The sequence below is a fragment of the Wyeomyia smithii genome, chromosome 2 (genome assembly GCF_029784165.1).
Source record: "Wyeomyia smithii strain HCP4-BCI-WySm-NY-G18 chromosome 2, ASM2978416v1, whole genome shotgun sequence".
NCBI classification, from domain to species: Eukaryota; Metazoa; Arthropoda; class Insecta; order Diptera; family Culicidae; genus Wyeomyia; species Wyeomyia smithii.
The window spans coordinates 275,619,106-275,643,192 of NC_073695.1; the positions used below are offsets into that span (position 1 = coordinate 275,619,106).

General features: G+C 39.8%; 1 protein-coding gene across 3 annotated transcripts in view; it reads left to right on the plus strand.

Moving 5' to 3' along the window:
- Positions 1-24,087, plus strand: part of LOC129722025 (uncharacterized) — a 41,504-nt gene that overhangs the window by 14,488 nt on the left and 2,929 nt on the right. For 2 of the 3 annotated variants that reach the window (XM_055675205.1, XM_055675206.1), the window contains exons 2-4: positions 20,940-22,395; positions 22,462-22,737; positions 22,818-23,126. In XM_055675205.1, the coding sequence (XP_055531180.1) occupies positions 21,021-22,395; positions 22,462-22,737; positions 22,818-23,126 (1,960 nt within the window). In that variant the 5' untranslated portion in view covers positions 20,940-21,020. Of the gene's footprint in view, positions 1-20,939; positions 22,396-22,461; positions 22,738-22,817; positions 23,480-24,087 lie in introns of those variants that run through there. The other variant, XM_055675203.1, reaches the window with a different exon arrangement.

Sequence of the window (24,087 nt, forward strand, 5' to 3'; positions counted from 1 at the left end):
CAAATGACTGAAGAGTTATCGTGAGAGTAAGTTTACTGCTGTGTAATGCACGTACAAAACGATTGCTGCGATTGGAAACTTTTTGTCAGTGTCAGCTGAGACTAGCGATTTGACAATTATTTGGTTTCAAGTAGGTCGAATATGTTTGAATTTGAAAGTGACGACCATCATCCGTAGAGAATGTTGAACGTTTAGTACATTGTAGGTGCGTGTGTCGACTTATCAACAGGTTTGCACCTATTAAAATATTAACCAAGGGCATTATAGCTAAGTACTTGGAGGCCTAATATAAACAGACAAAACAAATACACGAAACGTATGGAACGACATTTTTTCCATTTGCCATTCACGAGCAAAATGGTATCGGAATTGACACTCGTTGTTTCTTCTTTGTGTCACACGCAGCGTTTCCAGGAAAATTAAAACAATCGTTATCTCTATTATCGGTGTTCCCTACTGATAAATATCACGACTGTGGAAGAATCATGTCAAGTAGTGTGTTCGTTGCGTTGTATTCGTAGTGGCTGCGCGAGTACGGACGTATTGAGTTTAGTATTTCATTACGCTAGTATTCATTGTTAGCATTTATACCATGGTATTCAGTAGCTATTCCTGGTCGTGCATCGGTTCTAAAAGACTGCCGCCGGAGCATTACGACTGATAAAAGAAGCATAAACATTCAAATATTTTCATCTCGATTACCTTTCGTACTTACACATCGACGTCTTTGGTACGATGTTTGAATCGGTTGAAGAATACTCAACACATTTAGTGGTCAGGAATCATATTAGTATGTATGTTTCGGTGTATGTACACACAAGAGAAATGTCCGGCTGTGCTGCTAAAATTTGCAGTGTTTATTTTTTTTTCTTCAAACACCCACACTTCTGTGAACGGTTGAGCAGTAGTCCGCAGAGGGTTGAGTATCCGCCTCTTCAGGCGCGTTTTTCGTTTGATTTTTCCCGAGTTGCTTTTGGTCACCCTATTCTGCTAGCTTCAGCAAAAGGCGAATATATACACAACACGCGGAGGTCAGAATGGAGACACTGGGAGATTCCGAATTTAAAAATACAAATAAATAAGGTAGATTTCGCTGCGTGTTGTTTAAAGAACCTCTCGGCTGACGGAGGGGGGGCTGAGGTAATTCCTATCTGCCGGGTGAGGGAAGAATTGCTCGTGTGCTGAAAACATCTGCAGTTGTACCTACGGGCCGGCTGGTCATGTGTACGACAGCAGTTGTGGAAGATTTTGCGATTCGTCTTATCATGTTAACCGAAATTTTGCAGTGGAAGTTGGAACCAGAAACATCAATGTTTGCACCCTAATTGTGTTCGGTACTGCATGTAATCAACAGTATCTGCCTCTTCCGGAACGTATTTTATTATGCTAACTTTGAAGAGAAGATGAAATGAGGGTTTCGAGAGGAGTTTTTACTATCACATAATTCACATCAGGGCCCCTTAGGAAAACTATCATTTTTTAGGCCAAAGAATTCCAATTTCAAGTTGAACTTATCCAATATGAATATAACAACAATTTTTTGGAAGTCACATTAGGTAGTTTATCATGTAAAAAACTGGTACGCTACACATTCGCAAGCCTGGATTCCGAGGGGCGCCGTAAACATATGCGGGAGGACCATCTCTCGTCACGTGAATTTTATTTACTCTCTTCGGCGGAAGTATCAACTGAATCTGGAAGCGAAGGTGAGGTAGTTTCTTTTTTGGCAGCTCGCCTTTTGCCGTTAGCCGCTGATTCAGGGTACGTGCAGTTGAATCACCCCGTTTTCGTGTGATCTCTTTCATTATGCAATATTTATTGAGAACTTGCATTCTCTGATTCACGGGGGATGAAGAAACCAGCGAAATAGTGCTGTTTTAAATATAGTTTTCGACCATCGACCCATTTGATGGACGGGGGGAAAGTATGCGTCGATTGATTTGTCGATCTTAACTAGAGCTACATTGAGGTACTGTTTAGTATTGGCTACCGTTAATGGCTGTTAACTTTTGTTACTTCTTTTCAAGCGATTATATCCCTTGGCAGTTCGCGAAGTGTCGAAGTGTCGAAGTATCGAAGCAACTTACTACTCGCCAACAACTTTCATTAGAAATTTACGAAGTAATTTCGGTTCTTTTAGTGTCATTAACTTATTTTTTTTAACTACATTATCTTTGAAGAAAATTAGTAGAAAGACTTTAAAAATCGACTTAAGGCGGCAGTGTTCCCAGATATGTTCTGCAATAATAAATTGCATTTTTTCGGCAAATGGGTATATATTGATTTGTTGCCACAAAAGATCAAAGGCTGTTTTGCTTGAGGACAAACAGTCTCTTATATAGCCCAAAGTGGTGGTGGTGGCGGTGCCACACGCGCTACAGACATGCATACACGCCATAAACATACACACACGCTATATAGCAAGCCATACACGCTAGCCACACACCTTATATATTAGGGATACACGCTACAAATATCCACACACGTTATGTACACACCCTACATACGCTGGATGATGGTGGCTTCTCAAATCCCCTGGCGGTGCGAGTCTCTTTCAGTTTCGGGTTGTATTCACCCAACGATATCTGAATCGGATTACCGCTGGTGGGGTCCAACTCAGATCAAAGGGAAGCCGAACTGAAAGAGGTAAGAACTGCAGCTAACCACTACCACCGCCGTTGTTGCCCGCTGCTGATCCACTTCGCCTACTGCCATCGGTGTTGATGCCCGCTGCTGCTGCCTGCTGCTAGTAAACTAATTTGCTTGAGGAGAAACAGTCTCTTATATAGCCCGAAGAGTGCATTCCCGGCTAACTAGGTACTTCATTCTGTCGTCCTTTTTAGGGAAAGGCAGCAAGCCACCAATTAAAAGTCGACATTTGCGTTTCGACACTGTTAAAAAATTTTCAATATTACAATAGTTTGAACAATCAGACTACAATTTTCTGCATTAGGACGGGTGCTTAAATGATTTTCCAATCGATTGCTGCAAAAATGTCAGAAATCGGTTGGTAACTGACTGGGTTTAAAGCGTTTGAAATTGGAACATTTTTGTGACGCTCTCGATGTTTTCGGTTTTGAAATTGGATCCCTGTATTGAAATTGGGTCCCTGTAATTGTTGCCGTAAGACGTATTCTACGTCAAAAGGATTTTAAGGGCATTCTAGAGAAAACTTCACAATAGTTCATTTAAATGACCAGATACAAGTATAGTGTCTTCGACAGAGTTGTTTCTTACAAAATGTGCTAGAACTTCACTCAGCAAAGTGGATTTTTATATGCAAAAATGAGAAAAATGAAACTCATTGCTCACTTTTAGGTATATTAATCACAAAATTCTAACTTTTACAAAATGGAGAATAAATAATAGAACAACTATACTGAAGACACTATTACTCCAAAATCATTATTTTTTGAGTTAAGAGTAATTAGTGTAAATTAGCGCATTATTCCAGTAAAAATCGTCAACAACCAAAAATATATGTGAGATGAAATAAGCTTTCTTCGGCGATATTGTTTGTTTTGTTGTAGCAAATAATTTTGTAGAACATTCAAAAATTGTAGAAAATCACTATAAAAAAGTTAAATAGGGAAAAAAGATTTTTAATAGCAATCTATAGAAAACTTCACAAAAGTCCATTTAAATAAATAGACAGAAGTATGATGTCTTCAACAAAATTGTTTCTTAAAATTTGCTACAACTTTGCTGAACAAAGGGGATTTTTATATTCCAAAATGAGAAAAATAAACCTCGTTTCTCACTGTTGAGTAGTATTTTTTATTTAATTTGCAACGTTTATTTTAGCCTCAATTGTCAATCACTGTTGAGTAGATTGATCATGGAATTGTAACCTCTATAACATGGAGAATAATTAATGAAACAACTTTGCTGAAGACGTTACGGTTCTAAAATCAATGTTTTTGGGCCAAAATAATTTCGATCACATTTTGCAGCTTAGGAGACAATGTGCGCTGTGGAATTTGGAATATTTCTCCAGAGAGATACTAAACTGGTGTGAGCTCAATAACAACGGAGTTCACTGCAATGCTACTACTGTGTGTCTTTCAAGCATATATCGAATGAGGAAAGCATTCAGATAGCAAAGTCAAATTTCGTTGTTTGCATTGCACCTCGAAACTGAAAAAAATCCAGCCGCTTTGTCAAGCATTTTTGCCCTTCGTATGTTATCGAATTTATTTCGGCACTGCACACCGCGGCGTATTCCTTGGTGTTCCCTCTAGAATTATTCACCAGTCTTGTTTCGCTCAACTGCGTTGTAAATAGCAAGTGTGATAATTTTTCTGCGAGCAGCAGAAACTAGCACAAAAGAGAAAAAAAGTGCAGTATAAAAAATTGCTACAGCAGCGCTTTTGCTAGACAAGAAGTAAATGGTGAATATTTGCTCTTCTCTTCTCACATATTGAGAAGAATACCAAGCATGCAGTCCTGACCCTTCTTTTCGTCGTTTGCGGCCTTCGGATTTTGATTTCCCCCAGATCCTATCTTCCTGGTAGTCGACACACTCTCCTCAAAACATTTATTAAGTTGGTTACGGTTGATTTGGCCACATTCAACAGTTTTGCCTACTTGAAGTATGAGTAGTTCGGATTTTCGCGATGCGGCAAATTGAAGTTGACCAATTTTTGACCGTAACACCTTGTTATATTTTCTCGAAAGGACAAAACCGTTCTGAGTCTGAAAATATTTTTGATCATCACATTACCATTTTTCATTCAAAATATATTACTATATTCACTATATTAATCATGAAAAACCAGAAGATTGAAAAAGAGTAGTGGTGTTCGGTGATTTTTTGTACCGCATCTTTACATCTAGTATAATCCAACTAGTTTCAATTGACTGACAGCCGCCAAAAGTAGAACAACAATTTGCAGTGAAAAATGTCCTTTGGCCTCTAGAGTTTGCAGAAACAAAAAAAAAAAAAACAGGTGGTCACAGACCTACAGGTTTGTTTGCGTTTCATGTGCGGCCCAAGCAAAGATGACAGCCGCTTGGCCGGCCAAGCCGCTGACTCTTTACACGTTCGAGAAGAGATTTGTCCAAACAACAGCGGAAACCGCGAACACACGGAAGAGGACCGCGCTAAACTCATGAATGAACTCAAGTACCCATCGTCAGTCACATCCTATACGACAAGAATCGTCCGGCAATCTGTCAGTCAGTTGTTATGTCGTTTGTGTTTGGCTATATCTAGTTTGTTTATAAAACGGTCAGTTATAAATAAAGCAAACGAGCCGAGCGAATGCAGAAAGAACAAGAAAGTTTCGTTTTTGCCTTGTTTTGGCTGCTTCTTTTTGCGCGGCACAACTGCGAGGGTATGCCCCCTTCCTTTCGATCCCGTACCGCGCTTCGATCCGGGCGATTTCCTGTGGTCAACAGAAGCATTCCGATACATTTATGGTGCGATATGTCGCGTTTGGATCGATAAAAGTCAAACTCGGCGGAAAAATAACCTTAGAATACGGTTCGGACACCCACGGAGACGCTCATTTATGACTAGCGAACCTATACATTAGAGAAATGACAAGACACTCACCGTTAAGGCAACTGTCAACATCAAAACGGATAACGGCAATGCAAATTTATACAGCTCGCCCGTTTTGATGTTGACAGTTGCCTTAACGGTGAGTGTCTTGTCATTTCTCTAATGTATAGGTTCGCTATTTATGACGTAAATCCGATTTAATTGAGTTTTCAATAAATGAGGCTTGGGATTAAAAATATTTCTCGCTTTGCGCCTGTCTTCTTTATTTAGAAATTCCACAAATTCGCGGCAAAAACATTACCGTTTTTGATGGGAAGATTCGTCGCTGCGAAGATGAGGGGTTTGGGGTGGGATAGGATGATGGGTGTTGGATGGATTCCTTCTTTTCATGTGGTGCGTGGGATTCACGGCGGTGCGGGGATTTATTTATAGGAGGAGGCAAAATTGTGAGAAATGCGACTATTTTTTTATCTCCACTCTAACGCTAGAAAAACAAACAGGCAATTTTTGCCTTTGGCTTTCTAAATCAGTGCGTTGTTGTTGGACGCAAGTTTCATCTCTGGTGACGGTGATGGTGGTGGTGGGTGGGGCGTCAATCGTGGGTTATTCCTCCAACTCTGGGACTACTTAACAACAATGTAGAGATTTAATAAAGACGTGGTCGCGGCATCCTTTCCCGTGAATGGACGCCATATTCTGAGTGCACGAATCGCAAAAAAAAAAATACACCCATCATTTGAAGCACGTGTGTGCGCATTTCCACCGTTCGAGACGGAATTTCGCCCTATGTTACCACCTAATTGGATTAAAAGCAGACTTGCCTGGTCTGATCGGCCGATGAATGGACAACGAAATGCTGCTTGTGTGTGCTTACTTTGTGAGGAGTTTGGCGCACAGGTGCAATGAATTTTGAGAATTCAACCGGCCTTCTAATCGGTAGATCAGCGGAGCTTCAATGTTTCTGATTTGCATGGCAGACACGACTCACTCTTATCAGCTGGAAACGTCTGGTGTTACGAAATAATTCCGAGAATTCGCCACTGCGCGCTGTTTGTTGTTCCTACAGCGCAGCGTTATCATACGACGGTCACCGGCTAGTCTGATGTCACCGTTTATCACGTTTTTACTTTTTACGGGTCTAAGCATAATGAAGCCATAAGCACACAACGGTAAGACGTCATTACTGGTTCTTTGATCGAATGTTCGGTTTTCTCTCCCGTTACTTGCTTACCATGTGTTCACCTCTAGTGCACCTGCAGGATACGACAACTTTCAACATTATCAAATACAACATGTTGAGTTTTGTCATAACCGTATTAGAAGAAATTATTCTGCCTCTTATTTTGAAATTGTAATCTAAACTACTATCTACGGGTGACTTTCTACCCCACACGTGTCAACTGGATTCTTGAGGTCAAATACACACACGGCGTAATGACGCCTTCTCCATGCAAATTAGAAGGCGTGATCGCGCCTTTTGAACTTTCCAACTTTGCTTCGAACAAAGAAGGCGGTACTGCGCACTTGATCGGCATTTGTGTGTCTTCCACACGGTGTATTTTATTCTGTAGCACCTTCTATCGGCGAAGGCGCTGGCAAGGCCGTGTTGTATCAATTTTCGCCTACTGGTGATTCAAGTTTTGACCGAGAAAAAGGTATATTGTTCTATTTTTCCCTACAACAAACATAAAAAAAAACAAAAATCGAAGGCCATGACGACAAAAGCTGTGGGTGTACACGGCGGAACTGAAGACGGCGCAATTGCGTTGCAATACAAGGCTGCGTTTTTCAGTCTCATATCGTCCTGGAAATCTAATTAATTTCACGTCTTGGTCCTATCCTAAAACGCAGAAGAGCTAAAGCTGGCCTGAATACCTCCGTTACTCTATTAGGCGATTATTTTTTTATGATTGTCAGGCCAGGAATCAACTTTAGATTTTATTTTGAAATCCGAAATTGCGGCTTCCGTCTTTTGGAATAGGTATAAGGTATTTCCATTGTTTGCTTTCCAAGAAAAGCGTTGTTGTATTTCAAGTAAATGAATTCCATAATGATAAAAGTATAATGTATAGAATTTGACGCAATATTTTTAGAGTGAGTTGTGCTGAAGAGTTAGTCAAATGAAAGAAATGATTCCTAATTTCGAACAATTAAATTCCTAGCAACATATTTTATTCTAAGGAGTTGTTTTTTAACAATCTTTGGGTTACGTTTCTTTTCAAATCTTTTTAACCACATAATAAATTAATACGAAATAAATTACTTGTTAGAGACAGACGGTTAAAGTAAAAGTCTGACTGAAATAAAATAATTTAGAATCTTTGAGACAACTAGACCTTTTATTTGACTCTAAGAAAGCCGAAATCAATCCAGCCATCTCCGAGGAAAGTAAGTGAGTTTAAACGGTCTTTAGAGTACATTACTTTTCATGACTTTTTGACAACATGTTCAATCACAGTGCCCATCCATTTCATTCCAACTTTGCTAGGATCGGTTGTGTAGTTTTTGTGGTAATGAAGTTTTGTGCTTTTCACATTTTTGTACATAACGGACAAAGTTACAGTCTGATTAAAATGTAACTAAACAGTGTATTATGGGGTACTAGACTTTTCAAATGACATTAATTTTGTGAAATTTCAGTCTTTGAAACATGCTTCTTTTCGAAACGTGATTTTACATTTGCGCACCTAACGGACAAAGTTACAGTCCGATTACAATAAAATTCCATAGGGACTTGTGGGATAACTAGACCTGAGTTCAAACAGCCTCTGGATAACGTTTATTTACATAACTTTCTAACCATATGTTCAATCATTACTAGGGTGGTCGACTTTTCGAAAAATCGGTATTTCGATATTCATAAAAATAAAAACCGGTATTTTTTTCGGATTAATACAAACTAGGGGCGACTCGTGGTCTTTGAACCTACTTTTGTTCAGCTAGGTACAAAGTTCTGAAAATCATAGTTTGGGGAAATAATGGTAATCGTGTCCGCGAAAAAACACAAGTCATTCTCTCTGTACTATCTATTAAATAAAATAAATTGGTGTCTGTATAACGGCGTTTAACTCGAAGTAGAATCAACGGATTTGAATGATTCTTTTTGTGTTTTTATGTCTTCATCTTCGACGAGTTAATAGGCCATAAAAATAACAATAATCAACTGATAAAGTTAGAAAAAAAATTGAAATATATTTTCGGTTTTTCCCACCTTTTACTCCAAGAACAACGTCATTAGATTACTATGATTGTAGGCTATGACCGGTAGACAAGTTGTTGTAGTGTCGTTATTGAGGCGTCGTAGTTGAGTAAACAAGCACCTGTTATTGATTCACGTATTAGGTGATATTCGTTTTTGCTGCCTACTACACCTTTTCTATGCAAAAGCGCTATAGCGTGGTAGCAGCAAACTCGACATGCATGTGAATACTCTCAACGTGGCTTTGATTTTATTCAAGGGCATATACTTGATAATGTAAATTAAATTTCTGGCTTATTTGAGCAAAGTTGCATATAATCGTTTTATTTATCTGATAAATGAAATGAAAGAACAAGAATAACACTACATGTGCGATGATTTAATTTACCATTGTTCGGATCTAATCAATCTGTTTAATTTTCTCTAAAACGCACACTGACTTAGATCATTGACATTTGCTCATGCTGCAATGATTCTGTTAGCTGGTAAAATGAACGTGTAGTTTCTGCTTCTCAAAAAACATTGATTTCTGTTCATGTTTCGTTAAATAGGCACTATTGCATTCCTACAAATCTCTGGATTTACAATTAATTGTAGAATGTTGAATTGAAAACAATAATGTTGCGAGGTGTCAATTGCACTGTGCTTAGGCAGCAGATCTGCCTCAAAAAGCATATGAAATAATAATGTCATTGAAGCGAAAATTTCGAAGCTCCGTGTACCTACCAATTTACCATTAAATTTCAAACGTCTGTATGTACCTTCGCGCTACGCAGTTGGGTGATATTCGATAATGCCCAAAGCCCTGATAACTGGAGTAATTAAACCTAAAACATGCATATTCTCGCATAAACAGCTTTATGTCACATGGTCACGTGAAAAACAATTGGTATCATGTATGTTTAAAAAAAAAAAAAGATACCCGAAAAATGGTTGGCCACTAGGTTTTGCGAGACTGTTCAGGACAAAACCATATTCTCACTATGCCATGGCAATAACGAAAATCAACTGGAAAAGTTATAAAACGATTAAAACCAACCCTTGATAAATCCCGCCCTTCTGAGATTCTGAGAGGTTTTCTGTGAGTTTTAGTGAGTAACGATTTTTTGTTGCCTTTGATCGGAAGAATTCGAGTTTTCATCACTGGGGCGTACTTAAACGACAGCCTTCATTTTTTTTAATATTTTATGGATAGTTCTATGCAATTTTCGTATTGGTTTCTGTTGATGCCACTTAAATTCAACGTCGGTTACTGTTAATTTGTGCAGTGACTGTTTTCCAAGAAAGTAGAAGACACTGTCGGTACGTAATAAACATAATAGATTAAAAATAATAATGTGTTTTTGCAAGAATTCTGAGGAGTATTCATACTGGTTTCAGTTGGTTTCGATTAATTTTCTTCTACATGTAGTGGGAATGCTTCCTAACGAAGATGCCGCTAAGGGTATTTTATAAAAGAAATGTTCCCTAATCTACATGATCAAACTGATTCTTGCATATCTTCCAGTTGACTTTGACAAATTCCTGCTGTGGTCGAAGTGTCAAATACTTAACATGCCGTTGAATTAAAATTAAATTCGTTGTTTTTGTTCCAGTTTTTAAGACACGTTAAGACACGAGTAGTAGCAGGTCAATAAAAGTGTCAGGCTCCGCAACACTGAAGTTAGAATATTAAAAAGTCAGGAAATATACGAGTCCCGAAGGGAAGTTGATCGGTTAAGAACAAGACGAGTTCGAAATGCACGACGTTCGACATCCCATATATCTCAAAATCGTCAGTTACACACTTAGTTTCCATAGTCTTTAAACGAGTCTTGAACAAAAGAAAAATAAAGTATGATAACTTAAACACTCAATTGATAGAAAAATGCTAATCAAATATTTCCAAATACTACTACTTTATAGATTCAAGGTCGATTTTACCACCGAACAGATGCATTGTTGCCACTACCCGATGGCAAATGTCCTTGAAGCGACAATTCTGACAGGGAACTACAAAGGAGAAGTCGTAATAATCCCGCGTATCTCGATTACTCCTACCGATTTGCCGTTAAATTTTAAACGCATGCAATTTCCCGTGCGTCGCGCATTCACGATGACTATTGATAAAACCCAAGGATAGTCACTAAAAATTTGTGGCATAAACTCCGAGTATTCATGCTTCTCACATGAACAGCTCTATGTCGCATATTCACGTGACCCTGACCGGGACATTGTGGAATATATAGAATTCAGTGGCTAGGACCGCCTTGACCACTTTCACATGTTTCGTATATTCCGAATTTTAAGCTTGAATTATTTAGAATTCCGAAGTTTTTTATAAAATGCGTTCCAGTGAGATTGGCCAGGCAGAAGGGTATTACTATATTTGCATTAAGCCAAGCTTTTGAATAATTGAAAAAATAATGTAATAATTTCCTTCAGGATATTTAAAAGAATGACTGTTTATTTTCAGAAATGTATTGAAATGATTTGATTATGGTTGAAAGGTGCTTCATAATGTTCAATTAAATAAAAACGTAGAATTTTACGAGCGCAGGATTGAAAAAAAAACTAAAAACAAATCAGAGCTGAAACATATCGTAGGTATGTTTTTTAGCAGCAGTTAGATATTTCAGTTTTTGCAATACAACAGTCAATAAAACTCAAGGCGGCGGTACAAAGTTTGCCGGGTCAGCTAGTTTAATAATAAAACTGAAAAATAATTGAATGTATACATAAATTTGGATTTGAAATTTATTTTTTGCTCAACCTATGTTTCATCACGATCCAGTTTTTTTTTGTAAGATTTGGACCACTGCGACCATTGTTTTGATCTTTTGTACTATATGATCTAGTTACAACACTGGATAAATTTAACAGTGTTTGGAAAACTTCAATGAAGGAATCCAGTGATATGATTAATTTCGAGACTCATTTTACATGCAGATTTTTATTTCAATTTTCTTTTACATCGCCAAACTTAGTTCTACATTACTGAATAACTTTAAAAATCTTAGAGAAACAATATTTGATACTGTTGAGAAGAGTAAACGAATGAAGAATAACATGAAATGACGATCAGAAAAGAATTTACATTTTACGAATCCGAAGAAATCGAAGGTAAATACTTCTCTATTCTAAATTATGAAGTAGGCAATGTATGTAATTTTTTCAAGGATGCTCATAATGAATACGGGCTAAGGATGTGATATAGACTTAGAAAAAATTTTCCTCGTCTAGACGGAACACCATGCCGGAGACATCGGAGATGGCTGGTTCGTGTCCCGTCTGCTGTCTTGTTCTCAGCTAGATTTACTTCTAATAAAATCCGCTGCAGGTTGGGCGACGAAGCTATGACCATGCTACAGCTAATAAAATTTTACTTTTTCAAGGAGCAGTAATTTTTAGGATGAAATTGTCTATTGATTGATTATTTCATCCAGGTAATAACTTTGTATCAGGAACAACTCGTCTATAACTCTATAACTAGGTGCAACCTGTGAAATGCACACGGAGGCGCCAAACAAAAAATAAATTTCTAATTCAAATTCATAATCATATATTGTTTTTTAGTTTTACCTTTAAATAGCGCAAACCGAATATTTCGCGGATTTTTCGCGGACATTATTGTGATTACTGCTTTAAACTTGAACTGGTAGGTTCAAAATCCACGAATTGCCTCTGTAGGTATGAGTGCGTAAAGAAATCAGCTATTGATATGAAGTTTTCTGACATATTATCGATACATACAAACACATCGTCTGAATCCAAGCAGAACAAACAAAAATTGATTAATAGGTAAGGGCAAATTAATATTCAATGTTGCTTCTGTCTAAATATATTTATTATAAACACCTTCATGTGATTTGTAACGCCTACCTAAGTGGATAGCATTCATTAGCCTTATAATGATTTATGAATATTGTGACAAGTTTTTTTTTAATTTTTAGAAAATTACCGAAAATACCGGTTTTTTCGCCTCTCCAATACCGGTATTTCGGTATTGAAAAAAATATCGGTTTTTGTTCTACCAGTAAACCACCCTAATTATTACGAAATTTATAAGTTGAGGGTTTTGGAGACAGCCCGTTAATTTGACACCAGTTTTATTAAAATCGGTTCCGTGGTTTTTACATTTTGATACAACTAAAACTAAACTAAAAATCCGATTACAATGAAATTCAATAGCAACCTATGGCGCAAATTGCATGAAAACCGATCCGGCCATCTCTGAGAAGAGTGAGTGAGAAAAAAAATTGCACATACAGACATACATACATACATACAAAATATGCTCAGTTCGTCAAACTGAATCGAGTGATATACAACATTCGGCCCTTTGGAGCACTTTTATACCTTTAGTTTTTGCAGTGATTGCTATAGCTCCCTAGGAGAAAGGCAGACATATAATTTTAAAAACAAACAGTAATTTCAAAATATCTGTTACCATTTTTTTTCAAATAAAGTTTTTCAGAAAGACAATTTGCTTCGGAGCAAACCACAGTGGGCTCCCTTGAGGAAATAAAGTTTTTCTTGCAAAAAAATTTTACGTGTATTATGTATTAGAGATTGTCGGGTACGGGTAACTTCACCCGAAACCCGTACCCGATGCGTGTAGGCATGTTTTTAAGCTCTTTCTTCGTTTTTTCTTATTATTTCCTCCTCCGTTTTCGCGACAAAATTGTTGAAATATATCTTGCGCTTCAAGTTTGTCCAGAAATTCTCGATGAAACGCAGCTGGGGGACTTTGGGCGGATTCGCCGATTTCGGTACCACATCGATATTCAGCCGCTCCATCTCCTCCAACGATTGCTTCGAGTAATGGGCCGACGCCAAATCTGGCCAGAACACCGTGTCTTCGCCCTTATGGTATTTCTTGATGAACGAAGCAACTTCTGGCAGGCACTTCGTTCTTTAAATTTCAAAATTTCCCCGTTCACGACTAGCCCGGAGTGAAAGAAGAGCAACCTTGACATCCCTTTCTCGCTGATTGTCAGCCACAGCCGCATCTTCTTGGGGAACTTGGTCTGTGAAATTAACTTCACCTCGGTGCTCACTGCCTTCGTGGGGGAAGTTAAATACGAAGTGCCCTGCTAATCGTTGCCATCCAGGGTGAGATAGGTCTCGTCGTCCATCACCACTGCCACGTCGGGATTCGCCGGAAAATCGACTTAACCATCTTATTCAACCGCTGTCACTGCGTCATTGCCTGCAGTTTCGAGACTAGTGAACGGGACTGCCGTTTCTTGACATGTATGTCCCCATGTTCTCCAGATACTTTTTCACTGTTTTACCGCATGCACCAACCTCCCGGCCAAGTGCACGCAGCGATTTGGCCACTTTTCCCTCGGTCTTTCTCTTCAGCATCTTTTGAAGCTTCTTGTCGCTTAGGGTCGTTGGCCGTCCGGAACTGGGCTTTCTTTCGATGCTCTGATCGTTGTCCAATAGTGTCAAGATGTTGTAGATGTCGGAACTGGCATACCCAGCGTCCACAAAGTGCCGCACGATGTCCGTTTTTGACGCGGCGGGGAACCGTTCTTTGAACGCGCACACTTCTGAACGGAGTAGCTTCACTTTTTTTCGCCATCACAATTAGAGTTTGACTGATAGAGCTGTCAATTTTTTTTTTGCTAACTCATGGGTTACAATGATTGATGATGTATGAGTAGTTTCGTCAGTGCGATTAAAGGTAAACCCATGAAAAATCGGCAATTTTAGTCCATTTTTTTTACCGCAAATGTTATTATGAAACTTCATCCTAGGTGTTTTCTTAGTGGCGATAATCGAAAAGATCGAAGAAGAAATCGCCCATTCTTACTCAACGAGAGATCTCCCAATACCTATTAGGACAGTTGTCGGCAGTGTTTACACTAATGGAATGACATCATGCTATCTCTTTCTAATATGAGAGAGAATAGTTCTCTCTGCAACCGTTTTGAGTTAAATGGATTTTTTGCCGGTTTTTTTTCATATCTGCCAGGGAAACCGCGGACCATTGCACAGTGGGGCGATTTAATACAAATCAAACTGCAGTGAACTGCAAATTGCAGTGAATTATCAAATTTTTCTCAAGTTACAACCTTATTATAATAGTAGATTTCAGGTTGCTGCGATGTTCACATAAAACTCGTTTATTTTAAACTTTACCAGACATGCATTTTACATAGTAGACCCCTTCCGCCTGGAACTCTGGGTTCATTAATATTGTTCACATGCACACTCGGTTCTAACCTAACTCCGGCCACCATCTCGAGAAACCACATATGACAATCAGTGTATAAAATGTGCGAGGTACCCAGGTATTTTGAAAAAAAAAAAATAAAAATAAAAAAATAATTTAGGACGGATTGGGTACGAGTCGAGTACGGGTTTTAAAATTCTCGATGAGTCGGGTACGGGCAAGGATGAAAAAAATCACTCACTCGGAGAATCACTTCCGATTTTTTATCGCATGGAATCATTTTGTTAATTTTCATTTATCAACAATGATACGGCTGCTTAGTTACAGAAAGGAAAAATAATCGGTGATGATAATTCCAGGAGAATCAATACTGAAAATTTTCGTTTCCTGAAGACGAAAATTCTCTCACCGTTTTTTTTTCAGTTCAATAGTTTTAAGCTGCAATTTTCGCAATATATTCAACATTGAATCAACGACATAACATGATGCCATACTTTAAAGATTTGTCTCACAATGATATAAAATAATATAAATTATTTCTCGGTTGAAGCCTCCAAACTGTAAGGTAATTGAAATCTCAATCTTGCATGTTCTTCATGTAGGGTAGTGAACGGCTTCGTCAGGGACCATACTTAAATGACGTAGCATTTATGGGGGGAGGGGGGATATCATCATTTTGTGACAAGCTGTGACAAGGGGGGGGGGGGTTGTAGTAAAATCGACGTAGCATTTTTTTAAAAGACTGATTTTTTTGCAGGAAAAATGTATTCTAAAAATACACTAAAACATTGCACAAAGTATTGTAGCGAGAGCTGTCGAAATGTTTTTATCTGTGGCATTCTAAAATCTTCTAAAAGCTCTGCTACATGAACAATCACTTGGATTTCCAAGCACACAATCTGTTTTGAATATAAAAATCGTTGCTTTTTTGTGGCTTTTAATAGTGAAAATTACAAGATACTCGTTTCATTTTCGGAATACTTTCTGTGTTTTCTGCAGACATGGATTATACTAAGTTGTTTAAACACATTTACTCCTTGTACCAAAACACAAGCCCTTCGAAGCAGAAGATGCAATCACGAGTCTATAAGTTGTAAATAAATTGAATTAGCCACGGTTTTTTTTTTCGAGTATTTTTCGTATGTATGTTACTACAGTCAGGTTTTTATTACGTACCTCGTAAAAAAACGCGCTAATTCAAAAATCCGCGTAAAAAACCGCGTTATTAAAAAATCCGCGTAAAGTGAACCAGCAAGAAGGGCTTAGAAAAAACCCGAGACGCTCTAGAACCAGTATTTAAAATTGTCCTCTTTGACGGTCATTCAGGATCTTTCGGAGGACGGTGGGTATTTTTTGGACTAAGTCTTCTACTAGACAAACACTTAAACGTTTCTGGTTCCAACTCCACGGTAATTCAAAAATTCGCGAAAAAGTTTTTGAATTAGCGCGGTATCGCTTAAAAAAACCGCGTAAAAAACCGCGTTAATAAAAAAATCCGCGTGAAAAAAAACCTCGTAAAAAAATCCGCGTATAAAAAACCGCGTAAAAAACCTGACTGCACGTATTTCCGTACGTTTTTTCAGAAGCGGAGAGGAGGGGGGGGGTTAATCGAATGCTACGTTTTTTAGGGGGGGTTTAGGTTTTGTGACCAAATACTACGAGGGGGGAGGGGGGGCTTAAAAATCATGAAAAAAATGCTACGTCATTTAAGTATGTTCCCTCAGTGGTTTTCTACAGCGATCTTATGCAGGAACCTGCCGAAGAAAACTACTGCCGAAGCCGTTTACCACCCTATAGTACATGAAAGCTTGCATTTCTAGAAATCTGCGCCCCGGCCACAATACTAGTATCTAAATTCCTATTACTAGAAGACAACACCCAGAACATCCAGCATTCATTCTTGCTTAATTATTTCAAAAGAAGAAAGTGCGAAACGAAACAAACAAATCAAATAGCGAATTTCTTTATTCCACGGGGTTAGTGGCAACTTTCGGGTGGAATAAAAAAACGATTTACGTATATTCGATCGGTCGCAACTTGGATGCAACTCGGATCCAGAAGCGTGAAAAACAAATGTTATCCGATCGGTATCTCTTGTATGGCGGATGCCAATCCTAAATACAACAATAGCAAATCATTTTTGATATTATTGCCGACATTAAAAGATTTCTGTTTTGGTCGTGTTTTGGTTTTGCAGCTTGAAAAACAGCAACACTAACAAACGCATCCGTATATTTTTCCACTACGTCGATGACAAAATTGGCCACCGACTCCTGCTTATTTTCGATGGCTTACTGAAAATTCTGATTAAAGCACTTTCGAACTCGGAATCGGAATCCAAATCTAAATCCGATTCCAATAACTCCATAACAAATACCTTTGCTGCAGCAATTATTTCTCTCTGCGTTCCATGATTTCACTGCACAGACGACAACACATTTTTCTTTTGTTTTCAGCATCACCCGCGTGTTTTGACCGTTTTGACAGATACGATGTAATAGTATTGGTGAACCCACTCGCAAAACTGACAAAAATCACAGTGCGAACCTGTCTGTTTTGCAAGCGCTTCCAGGTCAAAACTGGGTCAATATCGAGCGAATAAAGAAGGGTTTTGACAGCAGTTAGTGCGCTTTCAGGTCAAAACGAGGTGAGTTGGTGGAATAAAGAAATTCGCTAATAGTAATCGCGAGTGAAAATTTTTCACCACATATCCTGTTGAAATTATCGAAAGCGATAGAGAATCGGTTTTGACTACTGATTAATTATCACTTGAAAGATTTTTCCCATCCTTGGGTACGGGTTGTGTACGGGTAACAAATTTTGCATACCTGACCATCTCTACTATGTACCTATCAGCAAAAAACTGTTAAAGACATACTTAAATGAATCATATCTCGATGGTTCCTTGACGGATTTTCGATCTTTAAGTACCAATGATCTCGATATAAATTCTAGTTTATTGACAACATACTCTAGAAGAATCAAAAAGTCAGAAAAAAATCTGCACGTAGCAAAAAATGTACATTTTGATACACACTCCTAAAATGTGAAACCTTTCTGGTTGGTCACGTCAAGTTCTCAAGTGGTTCTAGAAATGAAACTTTTTTCATCAAAATTGATTTATTTTTCGTGAAAGTCTGGCTATTCAAACATTGACAAAATTTTGCCTGTCTCAATCATTTTGTCCACCCCCTGTAGATCTTGCCCGATGACACCCTGTTAGGCATATAGACAAGATGCATGCGGACGCGAGGTGTCTGGCCAAATGGAATGGATTACTAGAACATATTTCTTAGATTTTTCACTCTACGATGAACTGTAATTACAACACGCAAATCTGCTCTGCCGGTACTTGTCCCATGTTTATAGCAAACTTCAAAGAAACTGGGACAACTCTGCATTTTAACGGATGAATCGATTCGAACCGTCTTAGAATCATGGTTTGACATTCGCTTGGCATGAATGTAATTAAAAACATAGCTCTGAATATCAGAATAATGTTCGCGAATAATTTCATGCGAGTGAAAATACATAAAACTAATCTCATCATGTAGAATGTGAAAATAGCAGACGCACACACATTCCCTTGTTAATCCTAATCGCTCAAATATCCGAACGCAAACAAAACAATAGGATTGAGTTCGTATCGAATGCAGAGGTCCGACGCAGGCGACTCGAAGGTCAACTGTGCGAGCAATATTTCAAATTCCTCACAGATATCGTTGACGCCTAAAAATAATAGTGTCCATTAAATTGTATTTATTTATAAGCGAATAGCCGGCAAAAATATGCCCAAGCGTGCGGCAAGATTAGAAAGCGAAAAAAAACTCCGTTGGCAATACATACACCCGCAGGTTAAAATGTGCGGCGGCTGCACAATTTTGGTCGATAGCATTATTTGTGCTCTGGGGAGTTAGATAACTTACGTGTTGGATGAATCATGGGTGTGTGCGATTTTTCTTCGAAATAGGACTAACGGAGAGAAGGATATATTTGCCAGTTGTTTTTTACAAACCGCAAAAATTTTTGGTGGAAATGTAAACGAGCTCCCAGTAGCATCTTTTTTTTTTGCTCAATTGTCTGACCGCACGCGCTGTCGGTGGACTGGCGGAGTATAGGAGCGCTTTTGAAGCTCCTTATCGCAACATCATCAACCGTCATCGTTGGCACCGTGCAGAGATTGACATTGAGACATTCAAAGTTCAGAACTGTTGTTGCGTCGAAACACAGTGCCCATTGCGAGAGAACACGATGGGTGATGGCGTATAAGAAAGTATAAATCAATTCTGAAGTCGAACGTACGGCCAGACGGTTTTCGTTTGTGACGGATAAGTGTGTCTGGCACTGGGATTCCAATACCGCTAGTGCCACCCACCTGTAGTGCGGAGGTGAAAATTTTAATTGCCGACCACGGCCGGACAGTGCGGCCGGACTGCATCGCGTGGCAAACGATTATATTTAGAGGTTGAACAAAGTTCTTAGAGCAAGCCCACCAGTGGCTAAATTGAAGTTTCTAAAGCAAGTTTGGCAACTCCCACCATAACGCGGCAACCGCACCGGGCGTTGCTATGTTGGTTTGGGAAATAACAATCGTCACCTCGGGTAGTAGCGAGTTATTAAATTTGGCAACGCGATAGCAACGAGCCGAATCGTTGCTATTTGATGAAATGTCAAACTGTTGTTTTTTTGTGCTCGATAGTGAATGTTCGTAATAATATTCCGAAGATGATGAGTGTTTCGAATGCAGACTCAATTGGTCGGCCTCGGAAGACGATGTGTTTTGCCTCGCTTGTTAAACACGTCGTAGGACGCAAGTGTCGGCGTGAACCACTACTCAATTTTATTTCCGATTGAGCTGAAATTTTGCACAGGGTGTTTTTTCGGGCAGGTAAACATTTTGTATAGGTTTATTATTGAGATGACCATTTTGGTTGGCATTTTGGTCTGCAACCTACACGATGCGGAAAGCTCAAATCCTCACAAGATTGGCCAATATTATTAAATAAACCTGGAAGGTTTGAGCAAATCTGCTCGGGAGTATTACCAACTATTTTCCCGTTTCGTTCGGTCGTTGTATAAAAAACCATTTTCTCCTTTACCGCTGTTTCAATCTTCAAACCTAAGATGCGTTCGAAAGCGGCGTTGGAAATGTTCATAGGTATAGACCTTTGTTAAAACGCTGGATGGCACCTTCCTCCGTATGGCGGTCAATATTTGGCTATTTACTAGGCTTTTCGAAAAACCATTTTCTTAATCGTGTATAAGGAAATTTGTTTTGCGAAATCACTTTCTTCATCACTAGAATCAATCAAATAATTGAAAACAATTTACGCGTTCTATATTTGAGTTTTTTTTTGGCGGAAAATTTTTCAAATATTAATAGCAAACCGTGGGAACCGAGACAGCATGAAATACAGAATACAACTAATGACAGTTCTCCAGCTTTCAGTAGAATAGTCATTTAGGCCAACGTTGCGGGACGTGCCCAGTTTTACGGAATTACTTTAAATAAACATATAGGGATTAAAAAATTCATGTACGCACAAGTAAAAAAATCGATAACTTGGGAGAACGGAAACAAAGTTGAAACAAAGTTACGTGAAATGGAGTGAACATTTTATGAAGTAGAAAGAACGTAGATCATTCCGGAAACGATTGACTGACGGATAAGTTGGTTATTACTAGATCCGCAAAAAATATGCGAAATACATCACAAACAAACATTTTGCCAACGCTGGCTAGTGACGACCTTCAGAAATTGGCAACTTCCGGTGTGAAAAAGAAATAGTGGAATTGGTAATCCCCATTAGCAACGACCGGTGCGAAAATCGGTTGCTATCCAAAATAGCAACGGCCAGCGTTGTGAAAATAGCAACTCAAATGGCAACTCCCCGGTGCGCTTGCTCTTAGCGGACGAATTTTGAAATGTGAATGGTACTGTTTCGTGTTGTTTAGCTGAATTTTGTCCGAAATAATTGAAATAATGTTTTGCAAATGCTTACTATTCTTACAATCAAGTACCTAGGTACATTCTGAAACTAAATAGGCTTTTTTATTCACTTTCTTTTCAGCAAGCAACCAGAGCAAAATCAAGTTATCCTCGCCTTGTTTACACACTCACACGGAGCAAGGCCTAAGGAGGATGGCCGATTATGGCGACTAACTCTCCCAGAAAGCCGCCAGAACATGACACGACCACCGAAACCTTCGTTTTCAACCACAGCATCAACAACATCGACAACAACAGCAGTAGCGGCAATTTCCTGAATAAACGGCAGTCAACCTGTACCTGCTCGAACATTGCTATTATGCAATTGTTCCACGAGATGAAACAGAAATATCCTACTGTCCCGGACCATGTGGTTTCGGATGTTGTGACGGCAAATTGCCATAACCGACCGGCGTGTATCGATAGTCTGGAGAAGGCAGTTTTAGGGACCCCGTCTGCAGTGCAGGCGTATCCGTCGCAATCGATACACAGTACAACGCTGAAGCGACGGATAAACGATCGTAAACTGAGCAAGCTGGAGAGCAGCCTCAGCACCGCCAGCGGAGGCAGTAATAGCAGTCGTGAAAATAGTGTTGATAAGCTATCGAGAAGTGTTAGTGATGCGATCGGTAGCAGCAGCAGTAATGGTGGTTTCGTGGACAACAATAACACCAGGCTAAATAGCGGTGCACTGATTGGCGATATACCACGTGACAGTGGTAGTGCAAATAATGCTGATAAGAACCCAACGACAACGACGAGCACCCCGGCGGCTGTTTTTGATAACAATAATAATCGAGCTGCATTGAGCAGACCCAATACTCTCGCATTTAGTGGGCCGCGGCCGACACGAGTAGCTCCATTACCGCCCATTAGTTCTACCATCACTGCTAGTCCAGAACTCGGAGAAACCGTGAACGTCCAGTTGAACGTGACCGTGTCGCCAGTCGCTAATCGAAGTCCGATTGGACATCGGCATACATCGACCCTGCAACTGCAACCGGAACCTCCTTACTCTCGCGAGCTCGCTCAAGCATCAAGCAGTTTCAATACTCCCGGGTCATTGCCTGCCGGAGCAAACAGCCGAAGTTCGACGTCGGTTAATCTAACATTACGACAACCGAGCGATCGGCCTCAGTCACCTATTCACATTCACGCTAGTCCTCTCAAGTATACGGCCAAAGGCTTTAACGCTCAGTCTGGCATCCAGAGTAAGCTCGAGATCACCTTTCGCGATGGGTTTGGTTCAATTAGTGCAATGAGAACGCATGTTCCTGGTTACGAAACGGGCCCGTCAACGACAGCTGGTGTCATCTGCGCCGATGCCAACGGCAATATTAATAATAGTAGTAGTCTTACTAATAGTAATTATTTAACACACGGGCAACAGCCGCAGAACCCTTACAGGGATCCACACTATCAGCAGATGATGGCGCAATACCATCCACCGAGTATCGGGGAGAGCAACGTGCAGTCATTTGCAAACAAAGAGAACGATGGACTTAGCCGGCAGCATCTGTATCAGAACTATCTAACAGGTAATACATTCAGTCTAATTTTATGCTAAAATTACTAAATTTACGTTTTACTTTATTCACGAGCAGAGGTAGCCATCACGCAGCAGCTGGATCAGAAGAACCGCTTGTGCGAGGAAGTTGATCGGTACCGGCAGCAGTTGGATTCGATTCGTCGAGAAATTTGGGTGCTGCAACAACCGCTTTCGCAGCATGATGCACTCTGTCTGAGTCGAGAGGTTGAATTACTAGCGCATGAAGTCGACCAAATGCAAAAGGAAATCGACTCAGCAGAACTGACCGGACCAGCAGGCAGCTTACCGGGTGTGACCGTAGAGGATGGCCTATCTGCACTCAGTATCGAAGGTACAATCATCGTTCCAGAATTTACAAATAGAAGAAATAGTAACTTTGTAATTTTCTAATATATATCTAACATTTGGCAGGATCTCCAACGCTACCGGTCGCCCCCAATGTCAACCGGCCGCCCCGTCCGCCAAGACCGCCACCACCGAAAATACCACAATCCCATCAGCCTTCAGTATCAACCGCCACCGGTAGTGCCTTGTACACGCTCGAGAGTCGATATAATCCGAGTCGTTCAATATCGGCTCCCACTGCCGGCGGTGGTTCGGTCGATCCCACCGGCGGCAGTGTAATTAGCATTGGAGAGTCATGGACTTGCAGCCTTTGTACATTCCAAAACCACGAACTCATGACCAGATGTGAAGTGTGCTCGTTAGCCAAAGTTCCCGGTAGACTATTGCCCCAAATTTCCGCACCAGCGTCGTCATCTGTATCATCCCATCAACCCGCCGCACTAGCTATTGCATCACCGTCGCCTCAATCACCGCCAATGGCGAATAGCGTCTTGCTACAGTCACCCTCAACCACCTCCTCCTCCTCGTCGGTAGCCTCGTCGACGGCCTCAACGCCGCAAGCGCAACCGGCACCGCCGCCGATCCAAAACGCACAGTATCAGAAATCGTCAATCGAGTGCTAAGGATGGCGCATCCGAGCTGGATACCTCGAGGAGCGAAGAGTGGAAGAGACAGCCCTAACAGCAACTGCTATTTATTGCACTGTGAAAAACAAAAAAAAAAAACAATGACGAAATCTGGCCGCTATCAGTCGAAGTGACGAGTGTGTTGATTTTACCAGTGTAGACGTTCTATCAATGAATTTGATTGTTTTTATAAAAGCTTTTACACTTGCGGTGCTGCCGACAGAAAAATCACGCAGTGAAATCAAAGTTGAACTACTAAATGCTTAAAAGAACAAGATAACCATAGTTTTAACAGTGTGAACAAAGCTCACCTTTGGAGATGTTGCTGTAATCCCAAGTGTAGGATGGCCGACTACTTATCGTTTGAAGTTAACGTGCTTTTCCTTTCTAATATGCTAACCAAACAAAACAAAATTTGTATCTGTACTAAAAGTGTGAAGCTAATAGTAGTGTTTTGCTGTGCGAGTGATTAGTTTTGTTAATAGGGCACAGAGAGCCTGCGCATGAAGCATAACTTCGGTGGAGCGTGCTTGGACGTGTGATAATTAATGTTTACCGTCAACCGTAATTTTGTAAGCATAGGTGTTAAGCTAAGTTATGTTGATTAGTTGTATGATAACGAACGTTATCATAAAGCAGACTGTAAAGTGTATGAAACGAAATCGTTCAGTGGTAACTGCTTCGAAGATCTATCTGTTTTGGGGCCTAAC